General features: G+C 26.5%; 1 protein-coding gene across 1 annotated transcript; it reads right to left on the reverse strand.

The window, feature by feature from the left end:
• Positions 1-5,915: 5,915 nt before the first annotated feature.
• LOC113848521 lies at positions 5,916-7,920 on the reverse strand. Its single transcript, XM_027478094.1, has 5 exons — positions 7,739-7,920; positions 7,574-7,645; positions 7,224-7,306; positions 6,930-7,129; positions 5,916-6,014 (listed from the first exon to the last, which is right to left on the reverse strand). Exons 1-5 carry the CDS (start codon positions 7,918-7,920, stop codon positions 5,916-5,918), a joined length of 636 nt encoding a protein of 211 aa, XP_027333895.1.
• Between the last annotated feature and the right edge of the window lie 2,979 nt (positions 7,921-10,899).

The raw sequence follows: 10,899 nt of genomic DNA on the forward strand, positions 1-10,899 counted from the left end.
AACAAGTTGTAGAGCACTTAGAACGAGTGAGCATACACTTCCCCTCCGAATAAGTTTTTGACGCTGTTGCTAGAGATTGCTTTTTCAATATTAAGAAAATCTCAAATTTAAGTGATTTAAGAAATTTGTGTTTTATTTTATTTTGTTTTGTTTATTGTTAATGATATTTCGGGAACTTAATTTAAGAACCCTTTATTACTTCTCGATGTACCCATCGAGAAGTAAGAATTTTCTAATTCAATTGTTTAAGTTTCAAAGATACGAGATTAATTAAAAGCAAGAATTTATAAAATCAATTATAAAACTAAGAGTAAGAAATACAATGCATGTCTTGGTTAAACTTATTGGAGAGGAACCTAGGGCATATGGGTTTTCTCATTCAATCCTTTATGTTATTTTTCTATTTAACTCTAAATTCAATTTCCTTGTGATTACCAATCATTCATACGAATACTATTAATACACAATGGTTATGCAATATTAATATTCTTTTCTCTAAATTAACAAGCCCAATGGTCATGCAAGACATCAATTTAAGAAAGCTTAAGGAACTTATGAACTTGTTAATTTAATAACGATTAGAAGAGAAAGATTGGTTTGGTCCACCTAATCCTTTGTCTTGTTTTACCCTATAGATCTATTAAGTAACCGAGGTACGGTCGCCTGACGATATAATTAATTAGGATTAAGAAAAGAGAGTAATAGGATAAAATCTAATCACAAAACGAAAATCAAATTTAGATTCAAACATAAAAATTCCATAAATTCATGAACAATAGTTCTCATAGCCCTAGCTATGGACTTAGTTACTCATGCTAAAGAAAATAACTAAAACAATCATAAACAAAGCCTTAATCAAAAGCAAACTAGAATGAGATGAGTTCCCGGTCTTCAAGTACGATTACTCGAAGCTCCAAGTCTCGCCAAGCATGTGCCAAGGATCTTGTGCAAGAGAGACGAGATTAGATGTATTCTAGAGCCAAAGCCAAGATGTCAAAAACTGGTCTAAAACGGTGTCTGAGATCTTCCCTTTCATAGGATTTGAAAACCCTACAAACTCTTCATAATTGGGCTTCCCGCATATGAGCACGGCCGTGCAAGGCCTTAAGCACGTTCGTGCATGGGCTCGAAGCACTCCCGTGCTTATTGAATGGGTCTGGGCGTGCTGACTACTGCGAAACTCTAATCTTCCATCAATTTGGGCTCAGAATGCACCCAAAATCCACTTGCGGCCTCTTTATACCAAACTGCACAATTAATATATAAATTAGTGTAAAACCTAAATAAAATAAATATCAAATATGAATATATGGGCTGTAAAAGAGAGCCTAATTACAGACTTATCACCCGCGTTTTAAAAAAATACCTAAACTCAGCCCCATACCCGTGTAGGTATGAACATTAAACCTTGTACCCTTACCCTCTAGGTACCTGCATACTCATCTTGTACCCATTACCCATGCTTGTTTGAGAAAAAATATTTATAAAAAAAATATATTTATATAACTTCACATAAGTAGCATAATAATATAAAAATTTAATATATAGTTACCGAACAAGGTATAAACATAAATAAAAAATAAATATTCAAATATCACAAGTGCTAAATGTATTTTAATATAATAATTTTCTAAACTAAAATTCATAGAAACAATAAGTGAAACTAAACACACAAGTTATTTGTCAGTAATAACCTTATCTTGTGTGAGATTCGATCAATCGACAATATCAGAACGACAACAAAATAGATCTGCACAATAGGTGTCCCTTCGTGTGGGATTACTTGGTAACCTCTTGTAGCGGCATTGACAACTAACTCTAATGAATAACATTTCATAGTTGTTAAGTTTTAATAAGACAGACATTGAGAATGAGAATAGAGTTAGGAAAGTTCAAATACTAACAACGAAAAATGGATACATAAATATTTATAATATATAAACTTTAAAAGAGAATTTGAATAAAAATTAAATGGTCACGATAAAATTTTATAATAAAAAAATATATGTGTATATTAAAAAATTATATTTTTTTATCTAAAGAAAAATTAACAAATAAAAATTAACAATATTTTTTATACTTTATCAAAAATTTCTTTGAACGTGAATAAATAGTAAGAATAATATTATTTAGATTCAATAGATTATAGTTGTACTTGTAATACATATGTTGCATAGAAAAATATTATTTTAAATTAAAATATAAAAAAAAATTTAAATATTATCAATAAATAATAAGTTTACGGTAATAGTAGGTGACTGTAAAATTTATAAAATATTTACAATATATTTATTATTTATCATTCACTTTATGATTTAAATATCAATATGATTTTATTAACAAAAATATTTGTGTGAAAATTATTTTATGTGTATATATAAATAATATTTTAAAAAAAGTCAATCTCATATCAACTATGTAATAATTAAATTGTATTAGCCTAATTAAATGATATATAATAGTAATTAAATTTTTATATTAAAAATATAAACCAAAATAAATTTTTTGGTTTACTTTATTATTAAATATATTTTTATATTAATCTAATATAACTTCACATAAGTAATATAATAATACAAAAATTTAATGCATAATTGTAGAATAAAATTCAAATATATATATATATATATATATATATATATATATATATATATGCGAGTATGGGGTGAGGTGGGTACTTAGATACCCATACACGCACCTATCGCCATTAAATTTTGCGTATTTTTACCCATACCCATATAGCGGATAAATACCCTACCTATTGTGTGTAAATTTTGTGGGTGTCCATTGAGTATTTTACTCATTTCCATCCTTATGTCAAAACATGTTTAAATAATAAATTTATTTAATAATAAATTATGATATTTGTTACATTTAAATAAGTTAAAGAATGGTTAAATCTTTGAATAAGAACAAGACACAATCAAAACTGAATAAAATAAAATTTAAAAATAAAATAATAATATTATATTAATATATTTTTTATATTCATAATTTTATTATTATTATTATTATTTAATTATTATATTAATATATTATATTTAATTCTTTTTTTTATAATCAATAGAAATTCTTTAAAACTAAATTATATTTTATTTGAAACTAAAATTTTATAAAAATATATAGAAAAATAAAATAAAAAATTTTATATACAATATATATATATATATATATATATATATATAAAAAATAGGCCCATATAGTAAATAATATAATTTTAAATAAATTATAATAATAATATATATTTTTTGTACTTAATAAGTATTTTATTTTTATTAGTATAAATTCTTTGAATAAAGTATCAATAAAAAAAATTTTAGACACTAGGTTTACAACACATAGCAATATACCTAAATATAAATATGTTAAATTTTAAATAATTATTTTTTATGAATTTGACATAGATGTAAATAGATTTTTTTCTTAAAAATATATAGTTGTTAATATATATTCAAAATTTAATAATTAATAAATATTTATATAAAAAAGTATAAATAAAAAATTAAATTATTAATTAATTTATCAATTTATATTATATATATATATTTTAATGTATTGTATTAGTAATATTTTCTATATTATATTAATGTTATAGTATAGTTAATTTTACTTATATTTGTTAATTTAAAATATAAAATTAATAAAATTAAATATTTTGTAATTATTTTTTAATTTAATAATTTTTATTATTGTCATTTTATATATATATATATATATATATATATATATATATATATATAGTGTATTTAGTTTAAATTTTTATATTAAGTTTTATTACATATTTTTTGATTAAGATAAAAGTTTAGAAACATAAATTATTTTAATTTAAATATAAATTTTATTAATTTTTACTATGCTTATATATATATATATATATATTTTTTTGCATCTTTGAATTATATAATATAAATATTTTTTATCTATAATTTTAACAATAATTATTTATTTAATTTTTTAAATATAATAATTTTCTTTTAGATGATTCAACAAATGTTTTGAGTGTTATTTTTTGTTATCAATTTTATGTGTTTACCGTGACGTTATTTATTGAATCTAAGATATCTTTACACAAATAAAATATAATTATCATAAAAAAAATAATTAAAATCTTTAATAATTTAATTATAGTTATTAACATATATTTAAAATTTAATAATTTATAAATATTTACATGAATAAAAAATTAAATTATCAGATAATTTATCAATGTATATTTTATATATAAATATATATTTTAATTTATTATATCAGTAATATTTTTCTATATTACATTAATATTATAGTGTAGTTAATTTTATGTGTATTTGTTACTTTAAAATAAATAAAATTAAATATTTTTTAATTATTTTATTTTTTTAATTTAATAGTTATTATTATTGTCATTATATATATATATATATATATATTATATTAAATTTAAATTTATTTATTTTTTAAAATATAATAATTTTCTTTCAGCATATTCAATAAATTGTGTGAATGTTATTTTTTATGATTAATTTTATGTGTTTACTATGACTTTATTTATTAAATATAAGATGTCTTTAAACAAACAAAATATGATCCTAAAAAAAATTAAAATCTTTAATACTTTAATAATTTTTAAAAATAAATCAAGAAAAATAAAAATAATAACTTATTTAATATGAAACATTTATAATTTGTGCTCAAATAATATTTTAAAAATCATTTATAAAATTATTACAATTATTTAATAATTATCAATAACACAAATGAAAAGTAGAAAAATATGTAAACTAATTTGATAATAAAATATTTATATTTGCATAAATATTAAGATTTTTTTTGTAGCAGACTTTGTTAACAGATTTCATATCAGACCACCTAAATAGGCTAGGTCAGGCTGAAAATCCTTTAATAGGTAACAGGTTAAGTTTAGGCCTAATAATTATGTTACAGGTCAGGCTTCTTTAAAGTAAAACCTAACCTGGTCTGCCTTATTTACAGCCCTAGTTGTAAGAAGATTGTATTAGAGAGAAACTCTAACAAATTTTATTGTTGTTTGAGTGTTTAATTGGCTATTAACAAAGTCAAAGTTTTTTAAATGTATTGGTCTTCTCATAAGAAAGTTATTTTTTGAATATTCATATTTATTATAGCAACTATATTTTAACTAGGTAATTTTTTTTCATTGTCAATACTTTATATTTATATGTATATTAAATTTATTTAATATAAATTTTTGTGTTCAAATCTCGTTATATATAAATTTCTCTTAAATCAACGACCACCACAAATTGTGAGTAAAAATTAATATTACAATTATTTAAATTTATAAGAAATTAACAATATACTTATCACATTTGTTAGATAATCATAGTCTAATATTATGTCATATAAACCTATTTCATACCGAATAACTTCGTTTCTATATATACGGTACTATTGTTTTATAAATTTATGAAATATATTAAAATTTTCGGTGGTTTTGATTTTTACTTGTTGAATTTTAAACCCAACAAACATGTTATTGCTAACAGAAGATAAATTTTTAGTTTCTATTTTTCTAATTCACTTTAAAAGATTGCGATAAGAATTGTGTTATCAAGGACAATATTATTAAATGTTTTTATAATAATATTATAAGAAATTTGAGACAAGGATTATTTATTATTGATTAATATAAATATTTTTCATTTAAATAACCAATAGAGGAGAATAGTTTTCTCTGTATATAGCTAGAAGGTCAACTGAGGAGGATAAATAGAAAATAAAAATAAAAAATCCATGATATAATATAAAAAAAAATACACACCATTCATTATAAGAGAAAGGGAATATACAAAGAGAACCCTCAAATTTGTCATATAAGAGTAATTACTTTGATTACCATATAAGAGTAATTACTAATTACATGTCGAAATGTTATGTTGATATGCAACCACATGATTCCTCTACTTTTGATCTTTTGAATCTGTAGTAAAGGCAGTATTTTTTTCTCTACGAGCGGTTGATTCAATGAAGGACTCCACTTCCTTTTCCACATTTTCTACCTGAAATTTTATCCAAATTTATTATCTCGGATCCAAGTGATCATGAAGCAAAATTCCACAATATTTACTGTCTAAATTCTAAATTAGCCTTCAAAAGGTTATTTCATTTCAACAAATGATAATAAGTAATAGTAAAATTTACCTAGTCCATCATCATATACCTTATTCAAATCCTGGACCAAATCTCCGCAACATTTAATAAGGGATAATAATAGCTCTTCAAAAGATAAATTCAACTGCTGAGATAAATTCATTGGCTTGAAGAAGGAAACCTGAACAAGGCATCCTCATTGAAAAATGAGTTTACGACATCTTGCGTGTTAAACTAAAACGTTATTACACCCGTGGTTTCTAATTTTGGCACATTAATTATGGTCTAATGTTTTATCTTCTGGTAGAAAAGAAAAATCTTCAATATTAACGTATAATAAAGTTTTAATATTGAAACCAACACCAATTCAAAATTTCGAATAATATATATGTAGAACAGAAACCTATCAAATAATCCATCAATCCTATCTAAACCAACAATATAATTTGACATTTCAAAGCCGACTGAGAAGAAATAGCTAATGCATTTTTTTCTGCTTTTCTTTTTCATTTTCCTGTCCAATACAAGCATTTCTGGCACTTTTAGGTACTCATAAGCCAATAGTATAGTTTGAAACTTTCAACATCTAAGCCGTCGTTCAAAGTTGCTAACAAGAGCTATTAATTAATTATACTCACATGTTTTGTGTAAATTAAATAAGAGCCCACAGGGTTGATGCGTCTGCAATTGTTTGATTATAATGCTTTGAATGTTTTAGGTAAGAAAATATATATAAAAAAAGACATTAGGTATATATAATAATATGATTGCCCAAAAAAAAAAAAAAAGGACGAGGGAGCTGTTATTCGGATATTGATTAAAACCTTTTCTAACACATCTTCTGCATTTTGGGCATGCTTGTCTATATCTTCAGCCACTTTTTCAACTGATTCAACAGCATCATGAAGTTTTCCTTCGGGAAGATGCTTGACAACCCCTTCTGCAACCTTCTCCACCTCCTCAGCCACTTCTTCTACAATGTCTGCTACCTGTTCTGCTTCGTCTATTGTTGTTTGAATTTTCTCTGCATAAAATGAGCAAAAAGAAACTCATCACACATTAATGCAAATTTTGGGTCTAACTAATACAATTAACATGACTTCTCTTTATATCATTACCTTTCAGTTGTAGCAAAGGACCCCATTTGCCCCTCGTAAAGGACATAAGTATCGTGATTATCGTGCCAATAATCCACACTTTCCTGCTAGAGAGAATGTCTTTTATAAACTCTTCGTCAATTGCAAATTCAGATTAAACTTGGGAGGTGAGAAGTGGGTAACAAAAGTTGATATCTTATGGAACAAAACTTAGATACATATATTAAGTTTTATTTAAAGCCATTTCTTAATTAAAATTAAAATTTTTACTATTTCTAACTAAATATTAAAGATTTACTTTAATCGTGGAATTGAAACATCAATTTCAATTAAATAACAATACCAAAATTACATAATCTTAAATGAAATACCAATGACCAGGAGAAGCAGGATCAACAGGAAGTGGGTCTCCTGGTGGTACGCTGGCGTGGACCGCGATGTTCCTGAATGCATTCTAATGAATTCAGACATGAGCTTTCCAAGAACACAAACTTGAAGTAGTATTTACAATAAAACTAGTACAAGATTATACGTACATCTTTCTTGTGGCATTTTTATGGAACCTTGAGTCTAGGTTCTGCTCTGGAACAGAGAAGCGATTATATTTGATTTTGAAGTTGAATCTATGATGATGAATAAAGTGATCGACCTTTGAAGTTTGGCATAATGTCTCTATGGCTAAGCAAGTAGACTTTTGAGTACAGATTGTGTTTGCCATCGATACGTGAATGAATGAATTCAATATTCGTAACGATCAGAACATCTATGAGGATGCTGAGTTTAATATGATAGTATTGAATAAGATATATATAGGAAGGTGGAAAAGTGGACATAGACAGCGTAAATCAGAATAGTAGTATGACTTTTATATTGATTTCCGCTTAAAGATTTAAAAGTTGATCACGTTATAATATGTAAAAGATGAAAAATTATCAATTTATTCTAATGAAAAGTCTCAGTTTTATTTATTTACGTCAATTTAGTTCTTAAAATTATTAAATTAATCGATATTTTTATTTTTGAAAAAATTATAGTATTTTTCATCTTTTAAAAACTAATATGACCATTTTCAAATCTTTTAGGAATCAAATTAAAACTTTAAGAATAGAGAAGTTATAAATTACTACCAGTTAAGCCCTTTGCAATGCCAATTAGTTTTGAATATTTTTTAATTATGATATATCATTAATTAATATAATTAAACTATAATTGAATAAAAATATAAAGAATGAAGGGTTTCTTCGTGAAAAGCTCCAAGATCCTAACTTTTCATTTCAAGAAAAGAAGGCTTTGGAGGCGTTTCCAGGATTCTCGCCCTAGCAATTTGACGGTGGTCGCGAGAGCTTTTTGAAGTACTGAAGAACAACATCATTTCGCGAAAGGGAGCAAGGTCCCTTACCCGTGATCTCGAGAGATCGGAGATTATGGAGAAGCATGAGGCTGAGAAGCAGTCCACAGAGGAGATGGATCTCATGGATCGGAGTACCAAGAAGATCAAGACAAATGAAGGGGGACAAAAGGAGATGTCGGTCTTAAGAATGCAAGAAGAATCAAGATCTGTTGATGCTACAACTTATCAGGTGCTTTTTGTACCCTATGTTCCTAAGCTTTCATCCTATAAAGATAAGGTTTTAGAATCAAATGAGGTAAATATGATTTTAAATGATGAAGAAATTATTAAAACTATATTGGATGATTTGAATATTGTTTTTGAGGTTGCGGATGATACTGAAAGTAATGATAAAATGCAAAATTTGTGTCTTGACCTAAAGATCCTCTTGGAGGATTACGAGGAATGGTGTGCTCCTTGAAAATTTACACTTATAGTGAAATGCTAGGAAGATCAATTAGCTTCAGTTTTTTAAACTAGGAACTAAATAATATTTGGGGTAAGCATGGGTCCCTAAAAATTCTTGATCTGAATAGTGATTTTTTCCTCATTAAGTTTGAAAATATGGAGGATTATAAGTATGCCCTTTTTGAAGGGCCCTAGTTAATTTTAGACCATTATTTGCTAGTACAGAGGTGGAGACCGCTCTTTAAACTTCAAGACTATAACCTTAGGAAGATAGCAGTTTGGGTTAGGATTCCTAACCTCCCCCTTGAACTTTACAATAACAAATTTTTATGGCAAGTGGGGAACTGTCTTGGGTTAATGCTGAAGATTAATCCTCACACCTCCTTAGTAGCTAGGGGTAAATTTGCTAGAAACTGTATAGAAATTGATTTAAAAAAGAAACTGATCCCGGCCTTTAAAGTTTTAGGACAAGAATTTAAAGTCGAGTATGAAGGGTTGCATCTCATTTGTTTTAATTGTGGTAAGTACGGGCATGGACAAGAGCAATGTAGTGATAATTTCAAGAATACTGAGACTAATTTAGAGGTAGAAGGAAACAAAATTATTGTTATAGGGGAAAATGATAGACATACAGGTAATAGTCCTAGAACTAGTAATGATTTGGTAATGCCTAAGAATGATGACATAACTAATAAAGAAAAGGAACAATTTGGTCCTTGGATGCTTGCAAAGAAACCTTTTAGGAAGAAATTAAGTTCCTTTCCTAATGTTGGGTCCTCCATGAACCAAGCTAAGAAAAAAGAAATTGAGAACTTAGAATCTGCCATTCCTAGGAAAATTGAGCCTCTGTATAAGAATGTTGTTCACCATAAGAATTCTAGTACTCATAGGCTAAGCTTTAAAATGTCTAATGGATCCAAGGTGAGTGACTCTGTGAAAAAACCTCTCAAAGCTCGCTTTGTACCTAATCTTGGTAAAGGGGGTAACGAGAAAGATGATCTTTCTCAAGAGAATGTAGTGGTTCCAAATTCTAATATAATGAATCGTAAAAGTGTTAATAATCATGAAATGCAAAACATTATGTTGCTAATGAAGTATTTTCATAACAGAATCCATAATGACCCTAATCTTGGCCATTCTATCCAGGATTTAGTAGGTCTTAATTTTGGGCTTTTAGGGAGATCTCAAGGTCTCTTAGATCACAATCTTACTGATAAACCTCCTGATAGTCTGACTTTAATGGAACTTGAAAACCCTAAAAATGCCAACCAAATGGGTACTGATACTGTTGTTGTATCTAATGATGATATAAGTATAGGACAACATCTTGAAGATGCAACTGTTAATAAGCTCTAATAATATGAATTGTTTGTTTTGAAATTGTAGGGGCTAGAAGTAAGACTTTTCACAGTATGATAAATGATCTTATTAAGATTCATAATCTTGATTTTATTGCTATATTTAAACCAAGAATTAGTTCTATTAAGGCTGATAGGATTATTAAAAAGATTAATCTAGACGGGAGAGTTAGAATTGATGCTAGTGGGTTCTCTAGGGCTATATGGTGTTGCTAAAATACTAATAAAATAAAAGTTAGTTTATTAGGATCTAATAAGTACATGATCCATTTGAATATTTGTATAGGTAATTGGGATTGGATATTTTCTGCTCTATATGCTAGCCCCCAAGAGGGGCTAAGAGCTAATTGTTGGGGTCTCTTGTCTAAATTTCGTATAAATATTAATAAACCTTGGTGTGTAGCTGGGAACTTTAATTCAATACTTTATGAAAATGAAAATTTTGGAGGGAGACCAGCCAACATAAAACTTATTTAACAGTTTGCTAACTGTCTTGATAATTGTGGCCTTCAGGATTTGGGTTTCAAAGGAGACCTTTTTA

Source organism: Abrus precatorius, unplaced genomic scaffold (genome assembly GCF_003935025.1).
Source record: "Abrus precatorius isolate BTA unplaced genomic scaffold, Abrus_2018 Scaffold8, whole genome shotgun sequence".
Taxonomy (NCBI): Eukaryota; Viridiplantae; Streptophyta; class Magnoliopsida; order Fabales; family Fabaceae; genus Abrus; species Abrus precatorius.

Excerpts from the sequence above, each read along its gene's own strand:
- LOC113848521 (XM_027478094.1), bottom strand. The coding sequence starts at position 7,920 with ATGGCAAACACAATCTGTACTCAAAAGTCTACTTGCTTAGCCATAGAG. Across the intron at positions 7,646-7,738 it reads AAAAATGCCACAAGAAAGAT|GAACATCGCGGTCCACGCCA; the intron begins GTACGTATAATC and ends GAATGCATTCAG. Across the intron at positions 7,130-7,223 it reads TCCTTTGCTACAACTGAAAG|AGAAAATTCAAACAACAATA; the intron begins GTAATGATATAA and ends CATTTTATGCAG.